This window comes from Pollachius pollachius (genome assembly GCF_949987615.1).
Source record: "Pollachius pollachius genome assembly, chromosome: 3".
Lineage (NCBI taxonomy): Eukaryota > Metazoa > Chordata > Actinopteri > Gadiformes > Gadidae > Pollachius > Pollachius pollachius.
In genome coordinates this window covers 44,612,815-44,640,014 of record NC_136936.1, presented here as the reverse complement: position 1 = coordinate 44,640,014, position 27,200 = coordinate 44,612,815, and the positions used below count along the sequence as shown (strand labels likewise).

At 41.6% G+C, this 27,200-nt stretch overlaps 1 protein-coding gene across 1 annotated transcript in view; it reads left to right on the top strand.

The window, feature by feature from the left end:
• Positions 1-936: 936 nt before the first annotated feature.
• pth2ra (parathyroid hormone 2 receptor a) overlaps positions 937-27,200 on the top strand; it is a gene marked incomplete at its 3' end in the record, with an annotated part of 38,989 nt that continues 12,725 nt past the window's right edge. The window contains exons 1-9 of the mRNA XM_079733831.1: positions 937-1,050; positions 3,146-3,256; positions 3,744-3,865; positions 4,635-4,732; positions 10,605-10,788; positions 12,828-12,981; positions 14,919-14,979; positions 20,787-20,853; positions 22,433-22,527. Coding sequence (XP_079589957.1) covers positions 981-1,050; positions 3,146-3,256; positions 3,744-3,865; positions 4,635-4,732; positions 10,605-10,788; positions 12,828-12,981; positions 14,919-14,979; positions 20,787-20,853; positions 22,433-22,527 — 962 coding nt within the window. The 5' untranslated portion in view covers positions 937-980. The remainder of the gene's footprint in view (positions 1,051-3,145; positions 3,257-3,743; positions 3,866-4,634; positions 4,733-10,604; positions 10,789-12,827; positions 12,982-14,918; positions 14,980-20,786; positions 20,854-22,432; positions 22,528-27,200) is intronic.

Below are 27,200 nucleotides of genomic sequence, written 5' to 3'. Positions count from 1 at the left end.
AGAAGTGTGAATATGCAGAAGTGCGTATTCAACGTTAGTCCTCCTTCCTACAAGAAGGGGTGGAAGGAACAAAAATGTCAGATGGGGCAGCTAAAGCTTCACTGTCTGCAGAGGGCAGACATTAACAAGGAATGACAGGGAGAGAGGGATTTTGTTGTATTTCTTTATTGGTACATTAATATTATTAAATGAGACGTGTCCAAATTAAATAAAACTCTGTTGGCGGTAACAAGTTACTGGTACTTTATTATTCCTCTCCCCAGGGAAGGCTGACGCTACCATTGCGAGTTTGTAGTGGTCTTTCAGGGACAATGTACCATTTTGCTGAAGGGGGGGATTGGTGACTACTTAAAATATGCAGAATAACATTTTGAAATCTGAACTTGTTTATTATGGAAACATTGTTGCCATGAGTTTGAGTTGAAACTTGAAGCGTTAAGTATTTAAGGATTTCTGTAATTGTATTTTTCTCGCAGTAGTCGTACTTACAGAAAATGTTGAGTGTAATTTTTGGATTGCCTGATTTGATGTCAAAAGTATACTTCAAGATGTTTTTAACAATACAACACTCTTGCTATTGTGTTAAAATATTTGCAGTGGGTGCCATATATCTTTTTTGTTGGTGCTCCTTACATAACAGTGGGTGCTCCTAACATTTGGCATTCAGGAGCTGCCAAGTATAAAACCGAATACTGAGCCTGCATTCGACATTGTTATGATTCAACTGCCAGTATAATATTCAAATATCAATTAATACTAGACTCAGTGTCTCGTCTTTATTATTGGACGTGCACGTCAGGGTTCTCCAGGCCACCTATAATCTCTTGAGCAGCCACCACACAACAGAGAAACTGGTCAGCCGTCTTGAGAGGGCTCTTCAACTGCTGGAGCTGCAGGAGAAGAAACGTCTTCAACAGATGACTCCTTCTCTCCCCTCTGCCTAGGTGGAGTCTGACGGCGGCCTGTCGGCACAGGAGCAGATGTACATCCTGTACGATGTGAAGCTGCAGTGCCACCTGAATCTCTCCAACCGGGAGCCCACAAACACAGGTACACCCGCTGGACCCCACAAACCAGGCCAGGGCAACATGCACACAGGCAGGCAGGCACACACATGCAGGCAGGCTCGCACGCAAGCACACACGCCCACATGCACTTAAACACACAGTATATCTTGTAAGCAGAATAGGAAATTGTCAAGCTTATGTTTGCACTGATGTCGTTCTATTACTAACAAATTACTAGAGACAAGACCCTCATTTAAATTCAAATCATCTTCTCATGAAAATCCTTATCGACAAAGAAATGACAATGAAAACCAACTTACAAGCACATATTGCAAGTAAGCTTTCCGATGAAAAACTGCAGCTAATTTCTAAAAGGGTTGACAGCAAAGTGTCCAAGGAGAAAATATATGCTGAAAATTGCTATTTCTACGAAAAATGCATGGTCAACTATTTATTTATTATTCCAATGGAAATAGTTATTTGGTGTTGGGGAGGAGAGACTTGATGTATCCTGAACCAGACCATGTCTGCTACACTCCCACATTCTTTGTCTCTCTCCGTCTGTCTTATCGTGTCCCCCGATTGTCTCTCTCCTTCTCATTATCTCCTTCTTTTGAATCCCATGCATATCTCTCTCGCTTTTCCTCTTTTTATATATTTCTCATTTTCTTTATCTTTTTGAATAACCCTCTTTCCATTTCCTTTTTTACAAGTCCCTCTACTCTGCGACCCACTCTCATTAGGTCATGCACTCTCTAAAGTTTGGTTATTTTATGTATCCTTGGATCCACATAACTTGGATTTCTGAGCATGTGCTGCCACCCAAACCCTACAATTATGTTTCTGATGTGCTCTGCAATCTATACAAAATATATTTACTTTTCGAAAAATAAATCTGCATATGCTGGGATTGTTGAAAAATTGATATACAAATTACACCATGTCTGTGCCTTAATTCATATGATAATGTGTAAGGGACATCTGTTTTTTGTATGGAAGATAAGAGCTACTTTTTTTCTCAGCACGATTTCACCATCTGCCACTGTGCATTCATCCCATCCATTCATCACCAATACACTCCATGCATTTCTGACATCAACATGTTGAGCGCTGAAACATGTGTTGTTGATTCATGTATATACATCCGCTGCAATGACCACCTCTATTGCAGCACTGTTTGTTTCAATAAAAAATTCTTTCTTTTGAGAGTCATTGCCCTAGTACATTGATGATCCATATTATTTCATTCACTGAATGCATTTGTTTAAAGTGAGCCAATAAGATGAATAGAGTCGTTCCATAAGGGAGATAGACAGGGGCAGTTATAAAACACAACCATACATATATACCTATCTTGTCTGCGTTTGTAAAGGTTTCAAATGAGCACTGTAGGCCGGCATCTGTAGTGCTACACTTAACGCTACATTAAAATCCTCTTCTGAAAGCTTCACACACTCACGCAAATTTGTTTGCATTGTTAGAATATCTCAATACAGAGAAGGAAACAAGGTGCAACTTGATTTTAATGTAGTAGGACTGCTGAATCCTTGATTAGGTATAGCCTCACTCAGAGAATAAGGGAACTGGAAGGTTGCAGGTTCAATCCCTCTGCTGTTAGGTTGTCCTCGAGGTACATTAAACAAGGTACATTAAACTACATTAAACTCAATTCAGCCAACAGCAATTGTTTTAATGATGTTAGCATTATTTGCTATTATGCAAAGCATAATGATAGAGTAAAATTAAATATTAATATGAGGAGTAATGGAATGGTACAAAATGCCAATAGGTAAAGGATGTGAATTCAGTTTTTCGAGTGGAAAGCATTTGTGTAGCTGTGTCAAGGAATCCTCAGCACTTTAGTGAGGGACAGTATGAAGAATGAACGGCAAGCTATCAGCTGTTGCTTCTCCTTTAAGTCTCAAAGGCTTTGTCTAAAAGAGATAAAAAAACTGGTGAAAGTTATTTTTTTATGCGTCAACAATTATACATTTTTCCAGTCAATACAGAAACGTAAGGCAGCCATTTTCTATCTATCCACTTTGGATCGTTTTACACTGGAGGAAAACATTGGCTTGGACTGGTGTTTACAAAGGACCAAACAGTGGGGGTAAAGACGGTTGTGTTGCTTGTTTCAGATGATTGGTGTCCTCCAGGCTGGGATGGTCTCATCTGTTGGCCCCAGGGCTCTCCAGGGTTAATCACCAGGGTCCCATGCCCCTCCTACATCTATGACTTCAACCATAAAGGTAGGTAGCCTGCTCAGGGTGGGACACAGAGGAAATGCATGGGTCAAGAGATATTGTTCCTGTTCCCTTGGAAAAAGAAAGGATTCCATCAGTCTCTCCCAAACTTGGGTTTGTTAGGGTAAATTATTTCATGAGAAATTATATTGTTGGCAGATAGGGAGATGATAGGGAGATGCATATATATTGAAGAATTCGGGTTGGCAATCGATTTTCCAGGCGTAAAAATAGTCCAAGTAAAGCTGAGAACAACGGATTCAAAACGTTCCCCCATAATTATTTTCAAAAAATGGTGAAACAATAGTTATATTATGTATAGTATTATAATATATATTATATTTATATCATCCAGCTCAATTTACACTGTTCCATACTTTGAAGAGTAGGGAAGAGTTCTCAAAGGAGGCATGCCTGTGAGGGGTCACAGGTATGCCTGCTGTTGAGAGGCCTGAGAGCTAATGGCACCAGCGGCTGTGTTTTATGGGTGCAGGCAGTGCGTACAGAAAGTGTGACGTCAACGGCTCCTGGGTGTTTGTGGAGAGCTTGAACAGAACGTGGGCCAACTACACGGAATGCCTGCACTTCCTGCAGCCGCGCAATGAGAAGGGCAAGGTGAGGGTCCCACGCACACACATCTTTAAAAAAACAGTTTTATGTGTCAACGCTAGAAATATATTGTTGCCCAGTGAAAGCTGAGGTTTTTGTGTGTTTATCCTTTGTGGACAACAGGACAAAAAAAGTGTCATATTTTTCGTATTTCTCTGGCGTTCTCTAGTGTTCAGTTATCTTGTTGTGTTCGGCACTAAGGATGTGATGGAGACAACATTAGGATAAGAATTACTCATGCTGTTTATGCGGAAATTGCTTTAAAAAAACCTATCAATCATACCGGTACAAAATATTGGACTTATAAACTATCTGAGAACTAGATCTTACGATCTAGCCCTATTTCCTGGTCAAATAACATCTAAAAGATATATGAAGTGACTCAACTACCAGCCAAGATGTGATGCATAGTAACACTGCTAATGAGTGAACACGCGCCTAGTCCTTTCAGTATGTCAGCATGACATTAATGGGGATACATTTAGAAACTACCTAGCTTTTTTTTTAGATGCCCTTGTATATATCAAGGTTACATCAATGAGCATGTCCTCGAGTCTAGGAACATCTGTACTCACGGTGTTGGTATAGATGGGTTAGAAAAATATGTGTGTGTGTGTGTGTGTCTATTAATATCTCCTTATCTTCCCAGTAGTATAGATGAGGAGAAGATATTTCTGTGTGTGGGATTTCTATAGGGTCTGGGCACAATATCAGGGGCCTGGAAACCCTTGTGTCCTCTTCTGACTCATAATGCTCAGAACTGTGTGACCCCCAGGAGAACTTCTTCAGGCGGCTGTATGTGATGTACACCGTGGGATACGCCGTCTCCTTCAGCTCCCTGCTGGTCGCCATCTTCATTATCGCATACTTCAGGTCAAGCAACATGCACTGTGTCTTTGCACCAACACATATGTTGTTGTGTTTGTTAGTGTTTCTACAATGCAGAATAAGAAGTTACTGAGGCCGTGGTTAAAAAAAAGTTGGAATTGTATTCTAAACCATATAACCTTTTATGACCATGCCAGTCCAGGGGATTGAACCAATCTGTCTCTTTACATTAGTTGTGAGAGCGTGTGCTTATGCTCCCTGCTCTTCGGCAGAATAGGTGCGACAAAGTCATTCAAATAAATTCTTTAGGTGGAGACAGGGGAGACGGTTCCGACGGTTTGATTACCAAGACCGTCACCCGTGACCATGAACCACAAACAACAAATGTGATTTTTATTTGTTACACCATCTCCTCTCAACTCATCATTTTTCAAATTACACCTGCAGGGAATTCAGATAAAGGATATAAAGGGGTAGTGTGTAGGATTTATTGGCAGCTTTGAGGTTACATATTGTAACCAGCTGAATTAATACATTTAATAGGATCATACACCAATTAAAACGTAATTGTGAATACTATATTACATTTCTGCTAAGCCCGTTCTGCTAGATGCCAGTCAATTTTACACGCTGTAAATTATTTAATTAGTCTGGCGGCATCCACTTGAATAACCTTTTAAACAGTCACATTAAATGAAGCAAAGGCACAAATGGTGCATGTTGGATAAACAACTAACCGTGCTTATAGGACATTGACATTTAATATTTTTTTCCTTTATACAACTCATTTAGAAGTTGTTTGCAATTTGCGTTGGAAGAGGTTGGCTTTGGGAGCAGTGCTGGCCAGGGACAATGACATATTTATATAGCGCATTGCCAGGTACAAAAACATCACAGTAAAAAACATTTAAAAGCAAGCACATAAAATGTGTTTTGGGGGATTTATTAGACCAGTTGAGAGGCCTGGATTGATGTGATCTCTGACAAGGGAAAGCGAGCAGGCAGTGTGTCACATCTCGCCCCCTTCGTTGATTGTTATCACTCCAAGCGTTTCAGCATTTTCCAAGCAATATCCACAGTTCCTGACTACTGATTCCTGCCTGTTGGCTCCCAACTGCGCCTTTGCCTTCTCCCTGCCGGATTGTTTGCCTGATCTACGTCTTATAACCCGTGTACCAACCCATTTGGCCTTTGCCTTCTCCCTGCCGGATTGTTTGCCTGATCTACGTCTTATAACCTGTGTACCAAGTTGGTACACAGGTTATAAGACGTAGATCAGGCAAACAATCCGGCAGGGAGAAGGCAAAGGCCAAATGGGTTGGTACTACCAACCCATTTGGCCTTTGCCTTCTCCCTGCTGGATTGTTTGCCTGATCTACGTCTAATAACCAGTCCCTCCAGAAAAATGCGGCGTTTTTTTGTGATTGTTAAAATCCTTGATTATGCGGCACGTTTTCTTAAAAAATGCGATGAAATATGCGGCATATTTATGCAATTTTATGCGATGAAATTGCGGGAACTTGCAAAAATTGCGGGAACTTGCGAAAAAAATGAGGGAACTTCCGAAAAATGAAGCTTTTCGATGACGTTCACGTCGCGTAATTACGTCACTTCATTACGTTCCCATGGCAACAGGGGGAAATGGCTGCTCTTGTGTGAAGTAAACGCAACATTTTTCAACATTCTGCTAAGATATATGTGACTTTTTTGCAACGAAAATGCGGGGATTATGAAATCATGCAAGCCCCACATATTTTGCCCGGAAATCGGCAATTTATGCGGTGAAAGTGCGGCATATTTGAAAAAAATGCGGCCCCCGCATGAATATGAGGACTTTGGCTGATTATGCGTTGAATTATGCGATCGCATAATCGCGTTTTTCTGGAGGGACTGAATAACCTGTGTACCGACCCATTTGGCCTTTGCCTTCTCCCTGCCGAATTGTTTGCCTGATCTGCTGGTTTCCCGTATACCGAACAATCCTCTAGTAAAGACCATTCTCTATACACAGACTTTTGCCTCCTGAATCGTGCTTTTGAGTCCTTTATCCCCTTCTGCTCACCCAGCCGTTACACAGTGGTGTTCTGGATGTGTTGCAATGTGCTGCAATTTGTTGGATATTCAAAATGGTGGTCCTTTTTTCTCAGGCCACCCCTTTGCTAAATATAGGATCCCCCCACACACAAACCATTGGTAAAACTAATTAAATTTCAGGTTGGTATTCATAGTATAGTCAAGGGTAGAGGTAATGAATACATCGATGAGTGTCTCAGCAGCAGAGGAAGAGTCCTACTTGAAACGTTTTTCAGAAGTGGGGTGGGGGTCTTGCATCCACAGCTTGAGACGTTTTTAGAGGGTTAAGTGGGGTAGTGGCACTAAGGGCATAGGTTTGGTTATAATAAGTAGGGATACATCTTAAATCATGGAGGATGTTGAGGAGACCGGTGTCAGAGGAGTCACGCAGGTCTTGACTTTCAGGAGAGCTGTATCTTTACTGTGTAGCAATCTGCATCCAGATTGAAAGGGTTCAAGAAAGTGGTTTGATGATAGGTAGGTTTTGAGTTATTAACGTTTTAGTTCCAGTATTGTTTTTTAACAGGGAGGTTGGAGATTGGTATTAAGTTATTACCCACATGTCCCCACCTGAGGATCAATTAAGTATTATCTTACCTTATCTCATCTTAACTTACGGGGGGTATCAGGCTTGGGACCAGGTTTTTTTAACTGGGTTGATCAGCCAGTGGATGAGGAGGAGTTGATTACACTGGTGATGAATGGGGTGAGACAGGCATTGACTAGGGTGGAGCATCAGGGGTCCAGTCAATATGCCTGGGAGTATCAGAAAAGGTCAGTGGGGTAGATGGAAGACAACCAGGCTTGGATGTGTACAGAGAGTCCTCTTTTCTTACTGAGGCATTCCAGTTGTCGACCTTGTGCTTTTCATCAGAGTTCTAGGGAGCAGAGGGACTGAAAAGACATGCCTTGGTTTGTACTAAGGGGAGAATGGAGTTGTTAGTGTTGCAGTGCCACACTTTTTTGCCCAAAAATTCCCAACATTTTCTAACATTTTCAAAATGTTCTGAAGTCCCGGGGTCGATAGTCATCAGTGGTGTTTTTTGACACTTGGTAGTTGAAGTTATCTCAAAGAAGGTATGTGATGCTGTTTACATTCACAGTGCAGGTTTAAGTTTGCAATAATTTCTTATATTTATGAACATGTAAGAATAAAGGAAATAGTAATAAGTGCCCCTTTAATTCTGTTGGTTAGAATAATGCTTGTTTAGCGGGTACTTCTTACTTACATGTTGTATTAATGGAAGTTGGTATCAGAGGATGCAATATATATTCGACCACTCACAATTAATTAAATAACAATTTAATCCTGTCAAAAGGCAAATAAAAAATTCTAGTGTGTGAACTTCTGTGATGCAAACCAACGAATGATAAAGGGTGACGTGTGGTGCTCAAAAAACTGTCCTTCGAAGCTGCTTTTTGAATCAAAGAGAAATACTTGGGTTCCTCCACAGCACAATGAAATAGGCAAAGCTGGGGCGCATTCTGAGTTCTCGCTGATGATGTAGTAGAAGCCAGGTGATTCTGTCATCTCCCAGGATAATAAACGTAGGGGTGCCTCAGGTATGCATGAGCTCACCTGTATTGTTCACACTGTTACACGTCAGACTGCACCTCCTTGGTGCCAAACCAGTCTCTGTTAAAATACTCAGATGACTCCACCTTATTGACTATGTTGAAAAATACTGACGATCCCACGCTTTTTCAGAGAAATGTTGATTGGTTTGTGGAATGGTGTGACAAGAACGCCCTTATTAATTCAGGGAAGACAGAGGAAATTATCTTCGGTAAGCCTCCAACCTGCCCACTCCTCAAAGGGAAAATCCACAATGTGGAAAGTAATCAAGTCACTGCATATAAATAAAGTTAAGTGTCATGATAGATGAGAACCTCTCTTGGAACCCTCACATAGATTTTCTTGGTAAAAGGATACAGCAGCGCATTTATTTCCTCTTTAGACTAAAATCGTTTGGGGCCAGTAGCCAAATTCTGCTTCTATTTTTTACTTCTGTAATTCAGAGCATTATGCTTTACTGTAGTAGCACTGCCCGGCAACCTCACAGTGAGAAATAAAAGTAAACTGTATAATCAGATTAAAGTTTGCTCTAAAATCATTGGACGTCCTGTAGCTCAGGCCTTTCAAGAGGCCCATAACAACAGCATGCTGAGGCTGGCCACAAATATTTCCTCTGACTGCATACATGTCTTGAACAATGAATATCAGCTCTTGCCTTCAAATAGGCGTTTCAGAGTCTATCGATTCAACCAGAATAGGCTTAAAAAATTATTTTGTACATCCGTCCATCCTGTTACTGAACAAACTAAGATGACATTCAAGGGCATTTATGATTCCATAGGTATCAGTCTTCGTATTTCTTTGTATGTCTTCGTATGTCTTGTTAAATTGCCTTACCTGCCATTTGTATTTTGTGTGCTCTTTGGGCTGTGCCATGTCATGTGTCATGTGTCTGTACTTGTGTCTTTCCGGTCTTTTGCCTAATCTGTCATCTGGGTTGCTTGTGTATCGCTGTGCTGTCATGCCATGTGCCATTTGTACTTGTTTACCTGTATGTCCTAAATGTTTTGAGGGGCCTTCCCAGGGACGCAAAATGAATTTCAGTGCCCTACTGACAAATAAAGTAGTATCATATCATATCGTATCGTATCGTATCGTGATTGTGTCATTAACCATGGAACCTTGAGCAGCACTTTTGAAGTTAAGGGGGTTTGCTTTCCCTGTTCTATATTCATTCACCCATCCATCCTTCTTTTGGTCAGTCCGCCCACCGAATCATAGGTCGCTCCATGAATTCATCCATCCCTCCCTCGTTCATCGACCCACTCGTCTCTCTTTCCATCATTCCAACTCTTTCAAGCTGTAAATCATCTCAATAGGATGACGATTTCAATGCTTAAGTGTGGTCCAAATGTTAAGTAGTATTTAATTTGTTGAGTATAATCTATTTCTGTAGTATCTAGAATCCACCTTTAGTCTATCCATGTATATGACCATCCGTCTATCCTCTGGTATCCATCTATCCATCCATCCATTGCTATTACCTCTGCCAGATTTTGGCGGTGTAACGGGTGGATAAGCAACGGGAGATAAAGGACTCAAAAGCACGACTCAGGAGGCAGAAGTCTATGTAGAGAGACTGGTCTTTACTAGAGGATGGTTCTTTACATTGGTAATCAGTAGTTGGGAGTCAACAGGCTGGAATCAGAAAACCAGGAACCGTGACTATCTCTAGGAAAACGCTTGGACACTTGACACAGAGAACAAAGAGGAACTGGCACAGAGGGAGGTAAAACCGCTGACTAAATACACTAGGAGGGAAAATAAATTGCAAACAATTAAGGTGAGGGAGGAAAATCAAGGAAACAGAAGGACAGGGAGTGAAAACGGAGGGGGCGGGATGTGACAGGCGGTAGGCGTTTATTCTCTTGCAAACCCGAATGTAGACGAGGTCAGTCAAGTGTGCCACCACCTCAGCTAGAGAGAACTGTAATACAACATCTCACACGTCTTAAAGCTAGAAGGCTGTAAGTAAAACTTTATTGAGCTGTAGATGAAACGGGTGTCTCTTCTCCTTATCGCTCGCTTCCGGAGGCATTTGAATGCCCACGCCACAGCTGTGGTAAATGATAATCTACAGACTGAACTGCTATGCAAACAAGCCTGTCAACTCTGCACTTTTTATTGTAAAGCTTTTGGAAACTGCCCGCTTTTTTCTATGTCTCACTAGTCGCACACAAGCGTGTCAAGTGCTCTAAAGAGACGGATGTCACCAATCACCATGTGTGTTTTGTAACACTCTCTCGCGTACGCCACCACCGTCTGCAGGCGTCTCCACTGCACCAGGAACTACATCCATGTGCACCTCTTCATCTCCTTCATGCTGAGGGCGGTCAGCATCTTTGTGAAGGACAAGGTGGACTACGCCTGGGCCGGCCTGCAGGACTTTGACTCTCTACTCATGGACAGCATCAAGCCTGTCACCATCGCGCCGCTGGATAACTCCCAGTATGTGAGTACTGCTGTGTTTGAGCCTCTTCTCATCCCTCCATCCATGAACTCCACCTCTCAGCCGAAACGTAACCGGGTTCGAGGCCCAATGTCCTCTCCTTAGTGACACAAATCTGGGCTGATTGTAAGTCGCTTCGGATGCCAGTGCCCACTATAAAGAGGGGGTTCCCGATATGGGCCACGACAAAAAATAAAACACACTTGTGCACTCGCTCACTCGCTCAAATTGGCTCATCCGTCTTGGTCATGTATTGTCTTCTTGTTCTCCTAACATTCCTAGAGCCCTTCTTATCGGCCTATCGCATTCTGTGTTGTTCACAAAAACCAAAGTTGGCCACTCTGCAGAAAGCCTGTTGAATCCTCTCTGTAGCGTTAATATACCATACATGATTCATCGCTCGATACAGGCTTGGGATGATGCTAAACAAGCAGGTTATTAGAGGTGCTAAATGTAGGAACATGAAGTTTTAGTGAGAGAAAAAAAACGGTGGAAGAGATCAAATTTTAAAACTAAACCACCAAGAAAAGACCCCTACCTCTCTTTGCCATTTCTATGCTACGTTTCCCTGCCAATAAGAAGTGTTGCATTCAAACTAAGAATTCCCTGAACCAATTAGTGAAGAGATGCCCTGATTGTTCAGAAATTACCCAGGACCGGTCTAAAATGTAAATTGGCTCAGGCAGAGGCATGAACAGTCAAAGAGAGACAGGTCTTCGCAAAGCACATTTTGCTCACTAATAGCTAACAGATGGCTATTTCCTTCCTCATGAATTACAATTTATTCATTCAGGAGGAATGAATCCACGGTATGAGACAAAGTCTTAAAATAAAACCTCCACTACCCTAATTTACCATTTAGTATTGTATTCTTCTAGGCGCTGGTATCCTGGTGTTTCTTACTCTTTCCTACAGTTTAATCAAATGTTTTATGCGTTTATTACTTTGCGTTGCAATGGTATGCCCTAGTGGAATGGGATGTGATGATGTGTGTTTATGTCCGTGTGAGATTGTGTGATTGTGCGAACAGGAGACCAACCTAGTCTCCATCCTGGGGAATAACAAAGTGTGTTTATTTTATTTTTTCTAGTAGACCTACATTACCAAAGTAAACCAATGTTTTTATTGGTACATTTGATTTTTTTACTCTTTGAAAACCATCCAAAGGTGGAACTGTGAATATATATATATGAGAGAGAGAGAGAGAGAGAGAGAGAGAGAGGGAGAGGGTATAGTCTCTTGGTACAATCAGGCAAGCCTGTGAAGACATGGCACAAACAACAACATCTGAATCTGTTTAAACCTTTACCTGTATCTGTGTTCGGGGGCCTCAACCTGTAGAATACAAATAGACTGTGAACATGTGGGATCACTTGAAGAATGACCCTATGGTATGCATACCCTGCGCAACAATATGTACTTTGTATGGGTAGCTGCAGTATGTACCTGAGCAAAAAGAAAAGGTATGCGATTTTAATTGCACAGCCGCCATCTTTCATCCCTTCACCCAATGGCTCCCCTAACAAATGTACCTCGAGTGCTCTTTGATTTGATTTTTCGCATTATTGCCAAAACTTTTGTGTATTTCTTTAAGACCTTGCTGCACTGGGCTCCCCCAGACCAATTACGCAGGAGTGTGATGTTGAAAGATGGTTTATTGTCGAGTTTGAAGAGAATGCTACTGACAGAAGGTGATCCATGTTGAGATCTCCTGAGAGTGTGTCGACATGGCTGGTTTAACCTGCACATTGATTACTCAATGTACAACAGGTCACCTCACCCAGCCCCAGAGTCTGCACACACACACACACACGCACACCACATTTATCTATGTGTTATTTGCTTTGTATGGTATAGTACCACTCGGACTACTTTTGTAAAACAAACAACTCCTGGGGGACTTTCGAGTTTTGAATTTTAATCATTGAATCCTAGATTCTTGCAGAGAAGAAGAAGGACCGACCAACTTGTTCCTTTGCCCCCGCCTGGGTTTCAGCGCAGCAGGGGTCCTCACTGGGTTTGTGTGATGGTTTTCCTCTCAGATTGGATGTAAGATCACCGTGCTGCTCTTCATCTACTTCCTGGCCACCAACTACTACTGGATCCTGGTGGAGGGCCTGTACCTCCACAGCCTCATCTTCATGGCCTTCCTGTCCGACTCCAAGTACCTGTGGAGGCTGACGCTCATCGGATGGGGTACGAAACCCACCATGACAATGTGATTCGATACTCGATACTATGAAATAACGGATCATATGCTAACACCCGATGATAACTTTCATTCATACGCCATTCACAAGCAGACAGTCAATTATTAATAATTATTTCAAAATAGTATAATTATTTTCTTTACAAAAATTATGAATAAATACACGTAATACAATAGTGAATAACACCATTCTCTATATGATCCAAAACAACCTAAAGGTACCCATACTTGCTCCTTGTTTAGGGCATCTTGCTCTTGAATGCCCACAGGTTATGCACCTTTAAGGCTGCGAGTAAACTCTGCGACTCAACCACATAATGCATAGGAAATACTTTGTTGTGTTTCCTGGAGTTGAATTGTTCACCATGTCCCCAGTGGCAAGGTGGGCTGCTGTGTTTAGGACATGATTAACCAGATCCCACTGTTTCTGAACTGTTTTGGCCTTTGAAGCTATTGCTTCAAAGGTCTTGGATTCAACCACTCCCTTTCCCAGCGCTCATAGCACATTGCTCTGATGAAAGCCCTTCCAGGGAGTCGGAGCTAATTTAAATCAAGCAAAAAATATGAGGCTCACGGTGACAATTCTGGATTATTATTAAAGGTGACATATTATACCACCAGGTATGAATGTGATTAGCTGCTACAAGCCGTTTTAAAAATCTGCCTCTTCTGACATCACAAGTGGGCGTGTCCACCTAGATGTGTGCTGGATAGATCAGTCTATTAGCCTACCCAGTGGACTGTAGCAAAGGTTGCTATCTATCCGTCATATATTTAGGTGGACACGCCCACTTGTGATGGGAGTGTATAATTTAATATTTCAGCTTTAAAACAGGGTGAGATTACTTCAAATCCCCAGACGAAGGGCTTGCTCCTTCCAATGTTTGTTATTGTGTCTTTAACATGCATGCACAAAGGGGGGGGGCAATCTCACATGTTAGTACATGGCCCGCATGCAGAGGAGAGAGCAGCTGCTGCCCTGCTTGAAAGCTCTGCTCAAATGGGGTGGAATTAGATTTGCCCGCAACGCCGGTTTATTCGTGTGACAATACAAGTGTGTGCACATACAAGTGTAGAACGGGTCGCTGCTTCCGGAGGTAAGTCAAGTTTATGTATCTTATGCACAGGGTCAAACTTAAGTCACATCAAGTGACCATGATATGCTTGTATTGAGGCATTCTCAGTTTTGAGACATGACAGTAACAATACAATGACATGATTATGATTTATAAAGAGGCAGAGGATGTGAGTTGAAGTGAGGCTGATAATGGATCCTTTGCTATATTTTCATTGGGGGCTAAAATTGTTTTTCAGTTGTTTTTTGCTTTTGACAAACAAAACAATTAAGTTTTTTGTTATAATGCAAGCATGAAGTCAAAACATGCTGACATGATGGCTCTAAACACACACTCACACTCACACTCACAACCCTTTCCCCACCGAGTCAGCAAGCAGTTAGAAGACTGGACCAATTGCATTTGCTGCCCAACTCCCTGGTTAAGCATATAATTATGCCACACAGTGAAAAGCCTTTTTTTACTCTCTTTAAGAGATCAGTCCTGTACCTCTGCTTTTTAAGTAATAGCTAGTTGCATGGCTTTTCTGACAGGGAGAAAATGACACAGCTGTAATTTGAAAAATAATTATGAATTGTGTTTACACAATTCTTGCATATTTACTGACAAGTAATACGCTTTTATTCAGAGACATCCACAGTGGGACCGATTTCAGACAATTCATATTATATTCTACATCCTGTTCAAGCTGCTAGATTATTCATACTACTTGATACCAAATGTTTCCATTTTATAATAAACACAATAACCATAGAGCGGAAATACATCCAAACTAATGATGTTATAAAGACTCCCCTGAGAAGAAATACATTTAGGGAACTCAATGTTGGCTTGTTGTGTGTTCCCAGGTGTTCCAGCTGTGTTTGTGGCAGCATGGGCGGTCGTCAGAGCAACGCTGGCCGACACCAGGTGAGCTGTAGCGACACTTTGTTTCCATGGTAGAGCGGGCCATCACCGGCTGGTATCTTTACTACATTGTCAAGTCCTCAGTCCAGCTGTCATCTAACTTTGGACTGAGTCCAAGTCTTGATTAACGCAATCATTTGGATTACGATAATCAACGGAATCCATTGCTCCACTACGTCGTATAGCGCCGGAAATATAACTCTCTGAAACGGTAGGCAACGCATAATCTGCTTTGGTAGATTTTCTGTCTCCAATGAGGCCTTGGCTTCTGAAACACAGGGCTGTGATAGATTTTTATTATAAGCCGAGCAACTTTGTTTTGACAGCGACATTTTTGTTTTCACAGTAATTGTGTTTTTATTTGTGGGTAAAATGTCAACATTCGTTTACACTGGGGGTAAAAGTGATGGATTACAGCCGTAAACAGGTGAGATTAAAGTGGTTAAAATTTTAAACCAGAATCCCATGGACTGCAATCATCACACATGCAAATTACTTGATATGTTGTTGTGTTTTATTTCCTTTCATATGACCTGACACATATGCACCAAATACATACATACACAAGTGTTTCCAGGAAGGTGCATTGCATACACTTGAAGAACGAAGAGAGTCTCTATGTGAAAGTCTCACACCGAGCCATGCTTTGTGTGACCCCGGTTCGCCAACGTGCAGTTGCGTGTCCTTTGGGAAGGACGCGCAATTGCACGTATTTGTGACTCCAATGTCTGGTTCAGTTAGGGGAGAGTGGCGTCAGCTGGCTTGTTGACACCGCAGGGTACACTACAAAGCTTTTTTTCTGATTTTGAAGTAGCTGAAATGTTTACAAAGTTACCAAAGTTCAACTACATCTTTTGTGAACCACTTTTTCTGTTCTGTATCTAAGCGATTATTTTTCGATGCCAGTGCTTACAGGGACTAGTTCAAGGGATTGCTGGCTTTGCTCCCCCTGCATCGTGACATAGCGGTTCATTAGATAATTGTGATATGGGATCAGTCCTGTACTGTTTTTTAAGTAATCGGTAGTTGCATATCCATTCTGACAGGTAGCAAATTACACAGCTGTCATCCGAAAAAACTTAGGAAAAAATGTTTATACTAAATTCTGGATAATTACCGGCAGGCAAGTAGTATGCTTGTATTCAGAGACATCCAGAGTGGGACTTCAAAAATTCATATTCGACATCCTATTCTAGCTGCTAGTTTATTCATACAACTTTATACCAACTGTTTCACTTTTATACAGACATAATAACATTTGTTTACCTGTATCCACATTCCACTGTGGTTATTGCCATTTTCACTATGGGGGTGATTCAGGTAGAGGTAGCTGGCTTGTCTACATGCAGTGTACACCACAGTGTCCACCAAAGTGTACACTCTGAGATGCTTTTTGTCTGATTTCAACGACCAAAGTTTAACTATATCTTTTGTTTGATTGGTTCGAGGGATAGCTGGCTTTGCTCTCCCTGCATCGTGACAGAGCAGTTTCAAAAGAACTCATTGAAATCAAACAATTTTCAGACAACATACTTTTATCCTCTCCTAAGCGGCTCACATGCAATGTTGTTCTTCAGTGTGATAGGGAAACGGAGGAGATCGATAACACATTACCAGCTGGCCGTGTATTTGACCTCCTCACGGGCTTCCCCTGAGTCTATGGTATTATCATGGGTCCCTAGACCGGTGTTTCTCTTTAACCTTCCCAAAATCAGAGCACGGGTACGTGCGATTCCCACGGTGCTCATCTGCTTTGCTTCCTGGTGCTCTGGTTTGCTCCCACTCCCCTAAACATGCAGGTTAAAACTCCTGGCCTGCCCACTCTAGGCCTGCCCATAACCAAAGCCAGGACACTGAATCTGGAGTTGGTTCCCGGGCACTGGGACCTCACCACTGCTGGCTCGTAGCTAGGATGGGTTAAATGCAGAGAATGAATTTCGCCATGGGAGTAATAAAGTATATAATGTTTATCAAAACACCAAACAAGACTATTTGGCATCCAGCCTTGTTATTGATATTGGAGTGGTCTGACTATGAACTACCATTATACTATTGGCATTCAGCCTTGTTATTGATATTGAAGTGGTCTATGAACTATCATTATATTATTGGCATTTAGCCTTGTTATTGATATTGTGGTCTATGAACTAATATTATAATTTTGTAATTCAATATCATGAATATGGAAGAAGCGGAGGCGTACTTTTATTTCTGGACGTAACTTTATTCAACAGCACCAATCAACATATTTATAATTTAACAAATCCAATGGATGAATGGAAATATTAGGGGAGGAGTAAATTATTTATGTTTGTAACCCTTTAACTTATTAGCTGAATAATTGCATACTAACATTCTTTTTGCATCAAACTTTAAATTAAAGCTTAAAAGCCATCTGCATCAAGTTCCCCAAATATTCCCCAAATATTCCTCTCAAACATTTGGCAGGTTCATGAACTTTTGGAGTAGATTAAGAAGCAGTTCTCTACCTTGGAGCTGTTGACATGGAGGATTTGCTCCCTTGAGGTTTGCCAATTCTTTTGATTAATTCAGAAATGGCACTGTTGTCACAAACAGCCATTAATGAAGCAGAAGCCCACGTACGTGATGACCAAGAGAGAATTTGCTTTGTTTTTTGTCTGATACACCAGCATATTAAACCATATCTCAAATGCCATTAGCAGAACGACTCACAGTGAAGACTGACGGGCCATTAAGGAACAGGTAGGGGTAAGACAGTTTATACAGAGATTGGGTAATTAAGGGGCAGGTAGGTGTTAGACAGTAAAAACACAGATAGATTATTAAGGAGTAGGTAGGTGTTAGACAGTAAAAACACAGACAGGTTATTAAGGAGTAGGTAGGTGTTAGACAGTAAAAACACAGACAGATTATTAAGGAGTAGGTAGGTGTTAGACAGTAAAAACACAGACAGGTTATTAAGGAGTAGGTAGGTGTTAGACAGTGAAAACACAGACAGGTTATTAAGGAGTAGGTAGGTGTTAGACAGTGAAAACACAGACAGGTTATTAAGGAGTAGGTGGGGGTTAAAGTAGTGAATGCGGAGACAGTTCATCTACTTTGTGCTCTCCTTTGGACTCTCTGTCCTGTCGCCTATCAGCAGGACTGCTGATTAGTACTTACGAAAAAAGATTGATGATATACGCTCCTCATTCCCCCCACTCTGCTGACACCAGCGTTCCTATAGCCTCCTCCTGCCACTCTCATTTCCTTCCCACCGCCTTCTCCCAATGAGGTGCTATCCATGGTCACCTCCCACCACCCAACCACCTTCCCTCTCAGCCCTATCCCCTCTGACCTCCTTCAGTGTACTCGATCGTACACATATCGCATCTTTAATTGTATATTATTGCAATCTCCAAATGAACACACACACACAGGCACCCACTCACGCACGCACACACAATCTCTTGCATTAAAATGCTTAAGCTTGATATTTCACTTCAGCAATCATCTAGTTTAACTCGTAGCACCGTTAAGCTATTCTTCACAGCTTGTCTCGCCGTCAGATGCTGCTCCCAGGGAATGCTGATTTCCAGTTATGTGCCAATTCTAGTGAAGGGAAGAGCAAGATTGAGCTTTCAGCGACCTGCATGGTAAGCATACAGGCTGGGAGAGCAACCTCAAAATCAATCATTTTAGGGTTACAAATGATCTGAGTGTGTGAAATATACAATATAATTCTTTGGCTATATAGAGCAGTATTGCTATTATAACTGTTTTCCTGCGAAGTTGCAGGGTTAGTGCCATTCACAAGGCAATAAGTTATTTACTGGAATGTTAGATATACAAAATAAATTATACAGCTTGACATGATGCTTAACGAAATAAAGACACCCTTGACCACAGAGAGCTCTCGTTCTCGCTCTCTCACTCTATCTGCCATTTTAAACCCCTATAGAAATGTATCTACCCACTCTCGTTGATGCGATCACCTCTGTGTTGACAGAGGTAAAGCAGACGTGCAGAAGAGGAGTGTATTCGAGGCCAAGCCTGATGCTGTTCTCCTACGAGAGGTAGCCTTACAGGGGAAAATGAGTTTGCTATAGGAACCTTCTATAGGGAAGGGAATTGTCTTGACCCAGCTGTCCCTTCTGGAGGGACAAAGCCACTAATGGTCATACTTACTTCTTCAAAGCGTAAAAAAATAAAAAAAATGAATTCTAGACTTACAATTTCAGGAAATAGTTTGATACCATTATTAGTTATGTTGTTGACGGCTATCGTAAACATCATTCTGGGTTACCCGAAACGATGGGATGTCAGAATATTATTAATAGGATAAAGAGACCTTTTTCTTTTGTAGGCTGGTTTTTAAGCTTCCCTATCTTTCTATCTCTATTTTGGGATATTTTGACTACAGATTTTTGTTGCCAAGATGCTTCACAATAAAAAATATTATCTATTATTATTATTATCTTTTGTCCTGAATTTATTAAATGATTTCAAACCGTATTTCATAAAATTATCGTAATTATTTCCCGTCTTTCTATGTAATTATCAGTCTTCTCTGAAATAGAAGTGGGCGTGAATAACATGGTGCCGGATAACAAGATGACCATTCACCTTTTTATACTGGCCAGATAACCCCAACCAGTTCACTTAAACTGGCTGATTAGCCCCAACCAGTTCCCCCCATACTGGCCCAATTACCCCAGCTAGTTCACCTAATACTGGCCTAATAACCCCAACCAGTACCCCCATACTGGCCAGATATACCCAACCAGTTCAACTTATACTGGCTGAATAACCCCAACCAGTTCCCCCCATACTGGCCCAATAACCCAGATTAGTTAATTTATACTGCCCCAATAACCACAGCTAGTTCACCTTATACTGGCCCACTAACCTCAACTAGTTCTCCTTTTTATATCGGCCAGTAACCCCAACCAGTTCACCTTATACTGGCCCCAATTACCCCAACCAGGACACCTCATCATACTGTCAACTATTAACATTGTGTCTTAGTATTGTGTCTCCATCAGCCAAAATACTAACTCTGTGGATGCAGCAAGGCAGCCCCCACAATAACGTAGGAGTGTGGCCTGATGGCTGGTGACTAGAGGAGGGCAGCTCCAACACATTCCCTCATGTTATCCACAGTCTTGATCGAGTGATTTGGGGACAGCAGGGAACCCAGTACCTTTCGGCTGGCACTGGCTCTCAAAAAGCCCTAACGACCACACACTACTCTGCCCCCACTGTTATTTATACGTCTCATAATAACATCGTACATATCCTGTAACACATATAGAGAGCAGTTACGTAAGCAAAGACTCATTCGGACAAACATGAGCGGTTTGCCGCCACAAACGGGTGGCGCCAGATTCCTTCTCAGCGGCAGCGGTACCGGTCACGAAGCGTGGTGGCTTTTCCTGCGCCACCACAGCAGGTTCTCTGGCCGTCATAAAGTCGCTGGGTCCATCCCCGGTTTCCTTGTAGCTAGGTGTCGAGCTGGGCCAGACCCCTGATCCCTAATGGATCCTGATGAGATGGCTGGCGGTTGCCTTGTATGGTTGACACTGCTGTTGGTTGTATGAATTTGCATACTCATGGGTGAATATGAGGCAGTAATTGTAGAGCGCGATGATTGTGCACTGGTCTGAAGTGCTGTATAAATTGAGTGAGTCCATTTACCCTCACAGTTCAGCCACTTTGAGGTCCGCATATTAATCCTATACTTTAAAAGGGCACCACTTGCTGTTGAATGGGATGGCAGAGCAGTTCTGCTGGTGGGGTAGACAATTATTCTGTAATAATACACTTTTCCCTCCCCTTTATCTCTGCAGGTGCTGGGAACAGAGTGCTGGCAACATTAAATGGATATATGAGGTCCCCATCTTGACAGCTATTGGGGTAAAATATTCACTTTGATAAGTTTTTTTTTGTGTGCGGGGGGGGGGGGGGGGGGGTAAGGCGATCATAACAAACTATGCTTGTTGTTTTTGAATGGTTATTATTTCTCCTTGTTTAGGATGTGGATGATTGTGCAGGATATTTCCTGCTTTCATCCACTGCAGATGGAACCTGTTATTTCAGATCCTCTCATCTTCTTCGTTAGCCCAAGGGCGGGCACACCTTAACTAGTGATATTCATATTTTGTAGGCTGTGGGTGTGTGTGTGTGTGTTCAGTGTGTGTGTGTGTGCGTGTGTGTGTGTGTGTGTGTGTGTGTGTTTGTACTAGTTCCTTGTTTTGTGAAAGATCATTAAAATGTAGGTGCAAGTATTATTTTTCCATGGGCGGTCACCATTGGAACCGTAAGCATCACAGGTGTTTAAAGCCTCCAAGAAAACCCATTGGACCGGTGTCATGTGACTAATTGGCAGCCTCTTTCCTCCATGGTTGGCGAACAGGTTTTGATGAAAGCCATAGAAATTTAAGAAAAACAAGACTTTATCACAAAAGCACATTGAAAATAAGACATGATGTACTTTCTTTATCCCAAATGGGAGGGGGTGCCTTTGTAAAGCAGTCTTAGTGATCTTTGATAGGTGCTCTATATAAACACCTGCCCTGCCTTACCTTTTGATCTAGGTTGTGAACAAATTATATCTCTATCTAAGAGGAAAGGTGATTCTTCTGTGGCCCTTTTGAGAAGAATAAGACGTGTACCTTGCTAAGACGTGTGCTCTTAATATTAGTAATTAATTAGTAATTTTTGAACACTTTTGTCCAATTGTACTTTTATGTAATTGAATGGATGGTCAAACTAAAGGTTTGAGCGTCTTGCTCAAGGACCCCTACATGTAGGTAGGCTGTGGGCACCACACTTTGCTGCTCCCTTTAAAGGTGTCTTCGAATATACATCGAATATATTTGTTTTTCTGACATTTTGGTGAATGGATCTTTGGAGGGCGGCATATCGATTCTTTCTCCGTGGCAGCGTTGTAGTTTGTGTGTGAGGGCACTTCCAACCGTGTGGTCGATATCAGTTGGACTAGACCAACTGAAACGGAAAATACATTTAACAGGCAGTTTTCAGTTAAAGCAGCTTGTCTTAAGTTGTTAACGTTTTGCGCATAATTGGAGTGGCAGAAAAAGGAGCGAGGCATTTTAAGTGTCCTAATCTATTTTCAATTATATGTGCAAAGCAAAAGCTCCCCACTTTGATTTAGCACAGTGTTTGTGTTGTTTGGTTTCTTTGCCATGGAGTATTTGAAGATGCACAATATATAGTTGCAGTTTAATCTCAATTGGCCGGCTTTTGCAATTATTAATAATTGTATGAATGAATACGAATATAATGTATTATACAATTATTATACAGCAATCAGGTGACGGCCTATAGAAATAATACGATGCGTGGGGTAGAGTTGGTGTGGGGAACCAGTAATTGGACCACCCCCCTGTGAACAGGGACGTGGTTCTTCCTTGTGCTTTGGGTCGGCACCATCGTGGAACCCTCCACCCAACTGCCCTCTGTTGTCTTCCAGCTGAACTTCCTGCTGTTTGTGAACATTGTGCGCGTGCTGGCCACCAAGATCCGGGAAACCAACGCTGGAAGATATGACACCAGGAAACAGTACAGGTAAGCTACACAATCACAGGTAAGGTAATTGTGTAGCATCTCCAGTAGCTGCTATCATTGCTTTACACGGGGAATGGGTTAGCCTAGCGATTGTAATACTTGCACTTGGTTCTATGAACATCTTTACTGTACCGACAGCGATATATTGTTTAACTTCTTATGACAAATGTACTTATTGTAACAAATGCACTTATTGTAAGTTGCTTTGGATAAAAGCGTCTGCTAAATGCCCTAAATGTAAATGTAGGTAAGCAGGACTTACTCGTTCAGGTCTACTCGCATCAGGCCTGTGTATCATTTGAAACTAGCCCTTTGGTTGATTTATTAGTACATAAAGAAGCTGAATTCATTTTCCCCTCAAAAAAAGAGCTGTTTCTGAGCAGGGATGAGCGCCAAGTCAGTTTCCACTGGTAGGTGAGGGCTGTGTGCCTCTGTGATCGTCACAGACACTGACCGAAAAATAAATAATATGCATATTCGTAATTGCTAGTCAGCAAAATGTCTCTCTTTGTAAATGTAACGAACATGTGGACATTACATAGGACATTTAGCAGACGCTTTTAACCAAAGGTACTCAAAATAAGTTCATTTTTCAGAGAAACAACCATATATATTGCTGTCGGTGCAGTGAGGATGTTCATAGAACAAGTGCCAAGCACCTCAAATTGCTAGGATAACCTATTCACCATATTTAACAAAGATAGGTATGATAACATGCCACACGATGCTAAGCACAATTTTTAAGCGCCAGCACAAACAAACATACAATACGTACGTAAGAGAAGGTTTTCCGGAGATTAAGGGAGGAGGGGGGTAAGAGATTGCGGAGTCCTGGTGAACTGGTATATGACAAAACCTATTTATTTTCTGTCCAAAGGGAGTATAATTGGAGGCACTTTATCACAAAACACTCAAGACTTTCTGCCAATTTCCTGTTGGGTTGGATGCCAGGACAGAAAAAGATAAGGAGCCTAACTGCTAACTATTAGCGGAGGCGAGCAATAATGTTTGAGTCATATTCCAAACAAGAGAGGAAAACTATAGCCTCCCTAAGGCCAGGATAGCTTTTTGCTCCAGAGAAGCAACATTTTAGATACAAGACTCAATTTCCTGCACTGGTGAATTTTTCTGCATGTGAATCACAAAATAATGACCAAACCTCAGAGCCAACAACTGCCTATTAAAATGTGCCACCGCTTTTTACAACAGGGGCCGTAATGGAAATGAGTGCTGTGACTGTTTTCTGATCACTCATTATTTCTCACTGCTACTGTGGTACTAGCAATCCTGCCTCATTCACATTCAAAAAGATAAAAGCAAGAGTACACAATAGTTTTCAATACACAGTGATCCACTCTCTCCACCTATTCGAAGAATAGAGCCAGAGCACAAGACTCGATATGGTAACTGATATACTACACATAAAAAGTTAAAATGCCCAAAAACAAACACATTAAATAACATGGACTTTCAACAATATTGTGATTACAGTAGCAATAATGTCAAACCTATTTCACCAAATCACAAAGAAGACTAAATTATTTATATTGTGAATGGTGAAAAACACTAGAAGTACCTGAAAGGTTATGCCGGTAATTTACAGAGAAATAGTAAATAGAAAGTTGGACATTTCAAGCAGAGGGGGCACTTTGTTATTTCAGATTCAATACTTAAAGGTGCTGTACCTTTTATTTGAGTGTAACCCGTTTGAACACCACGGCCGTCTCCATCTTCGGAGAATCCATCTTGCCTGTCAATCCCATTAGTGCACACGATGCTTGATCCCTGGCAGTATTACAGATGTAATCATGGGGAGGAGGCGGACCAAGAGCGAAGGGAGTTTTTGTCGGTTGTTAATAGGGGTCTAACGACTTTGATTGTAATTCAGAAATCAATCAAAAATGATCAGGTGGGATCATGCCCGTAGCCAGACAGGGTTTTTCAATCCCTGGCCACAGCCCTGGGAGCGATATGAACTGCAGAATTATAAAGGAGTTCTTGACTTTGCACGTCATTGATGGTGGCCAGCTGTTGCCACCTCCACCACACCCATGCTTCTACATATCGTCTACAGTTGAATCTAGAGCATTATGTAATGCTGCTTAATTCTTCTGAAGGCACGATCAATACTCAAACACAAGGAATTACATGGAATTGTGCACTCATGCTTGACCTTGGGGGTACAGCACTGATTCAATCTTCCTTGGCGAACCTTTTCCAAAGAGATGTGAGCCCCCACTCCGTTCAGCATTTAACGTGGCTGTCACTCCATTCTGTGACTGATTCTTCACATGAATATAATATAATTGCCCAGTCTTATTTTTCTGTCGTAAAGGCAGCGTAAACATCTCTGCTATATACCTCTGAAGAATAAGTCCCGCATCCGAGGCTACGGATCTATCGGTCAAATGTCAATGGGAAATAACATGGGGTTTTTGAATGCTCGTACATAACAAACTCTGCAGGTGGCGAAGAAGCAAAAGTTCAAAACGTGAGCAGCTTTTACTTCTTCGCCACCTACAGAGTTTGTTATGTATGATCATTCAAAAGAAAAAACATGTTATTTCCAAGCCCCAACCACAGCGAGATATACCAGCATCCAATGCGGAAGTGACAAACATTGCAGTAGCACCGGGTGGCCACTACGAGGTGGTACCAAAAGGGAGCAATTCTTCGTTGACTCACATGTTAAACAGGCCGTTTTCAGTCTTATTAAACAGCCTGGTCCAAAAAAACATTCTAGTCAGTATGTTTAGTTCATATCTCCATGACAACACTGAGGGGGGTGAATTTTTTTTTAGGAGGCTAGATTTTATTTTATTGGAGGTTAAAATGTATGAATAATTAGGGGCGCGGCCTCTTGAGTGACAGCTAGCCGCTGACTCTCACTCTCTGTATGTCACCTAGATGGGCGTATCTCCCGCCCCCCATTGATGGGGGGGGCGGGAGATACGCCCCCCCATCAGGGCGGGAGATCAATGCCCTTTTTTGGTTAAAGGAAATGAGGCGGAGTCAAACTATGACAAGTCAAACTAAGATGGAGACGCGCATAAACCAAGAGAATAGGGGTTATGCGGAGCGCCCAGCGTTTGAACCGGAAAACAGGTGTAAACGGGTCTAATCATTTCCGCTTTTCACTTCCGTACACTGGTTGACTGCAGCGGTAGGTGATCTCCTGGTAACTTCTAAGTTTCGCTTTAGTGTATTCTATTTAGTATTTAGTTTTCTATTTCGTGTTATTAAAATTTAATTTTAACATTTGTGAAATTAAAATTTCACAAATGTTAAAATGTTAAAATACCAGAAACGGCAACATAACACAACACAACACAATAAACATATATTGCTCAGTACTGGAATGCCTGCCACTACAGGGTGTCAATAGTTGCAAGTAGTAGCAATTGCAAAAGGGGAGGAAACCCATATATATAGCTTTCGAATGTAATGTCATGGCAAGTGTCCTAATGATGTTATCGGTATAGTGTGTGTGTGTTTAGTATACAAAAATTGTTAACCATACGAGTAGAGGTATACCAAATATGTGTCGATAGAAATATTTACTGTCAATCAACTTTGCACAAATTACCTTCTTTCACTAACAGGTAGACTATAGCCATTTATCAAGTGTCTCAGAAGAATGTGTTGTATTTGTGAATGGTGTTTACATAGTTGAGAACATGCTGGTGGCCAAATGAAAGCAGTTGCAGTGTAAATATATTCATTCTGAGAGGCTTGATGAACGCATTCTGTACAGTCATTGAACTGAAACAGACAATTTAACAAACCCATCCCTGAACATAGCCTACGCTCAAGCTGTGTGGTTTTTCATTCTTCTGCATGGACCTGTGACAAGCTGCTCTGACAGTGACAGTACCTCTCAACCTGTCTTTGTTTGAAACTGGTGGAAAAGAAGATACAGCATCATTTCATTCATTCATTCATCACAGTTGTCTTTATACAAATCAATGTTTTAGAAATCTGAAACACCTGCCAGAACGGTAGCAGCTAGTCGACATTAAACCTAGCAGCTATCCTAGTAGAGTCTACTAGGATAGTAATGTCTGGTCTTATGCGTCTACTAGACACATACGACCAGCGTACCACGTCGACAAAGACCAGCTTAAACACACAGGACATCGTAGTAATTATACTGTTGGTAGTATAAACCCATCGCTAAAATGCAGTCTTCATCTGATTGTCTTAATTGTCTGTGAGCAAAAATACTGCTAAACTAACTGATAGCATACAAGTACACAACTAGGCTACTTACAGTTAACTAACGCTAACGAGCGCTATTAGCAAAAGCTACAAATGTAAATACCTTCATAATTATGAATAAATGAGGAGGCGTAAAACTTAAATCCCTTGTCTAACAGACAGTGGCGGTTCTAGACAAATTTTACTAGGGGGGCCAAAGAGGGGCCGGTGTTCAACCAGAGGGGCACAAAAAAAAAGGCACAAAATGATATTTAAAGATTTATTTATTTTATTTTCAAATCAGTAAAATACAAAGAAAACTTCCCTGTATGGCCCAATAAAACAAACCAGCTCAACTGTACTGCATGGCTTTTTAACTTAACCACTCAATTTATGGAGCTCATGCCCTAAATCCTGAAGCTAAAGGAGGTAGGGCCGTAGAAAAATGAAAAATACAGTACAGGGTACAAATACAG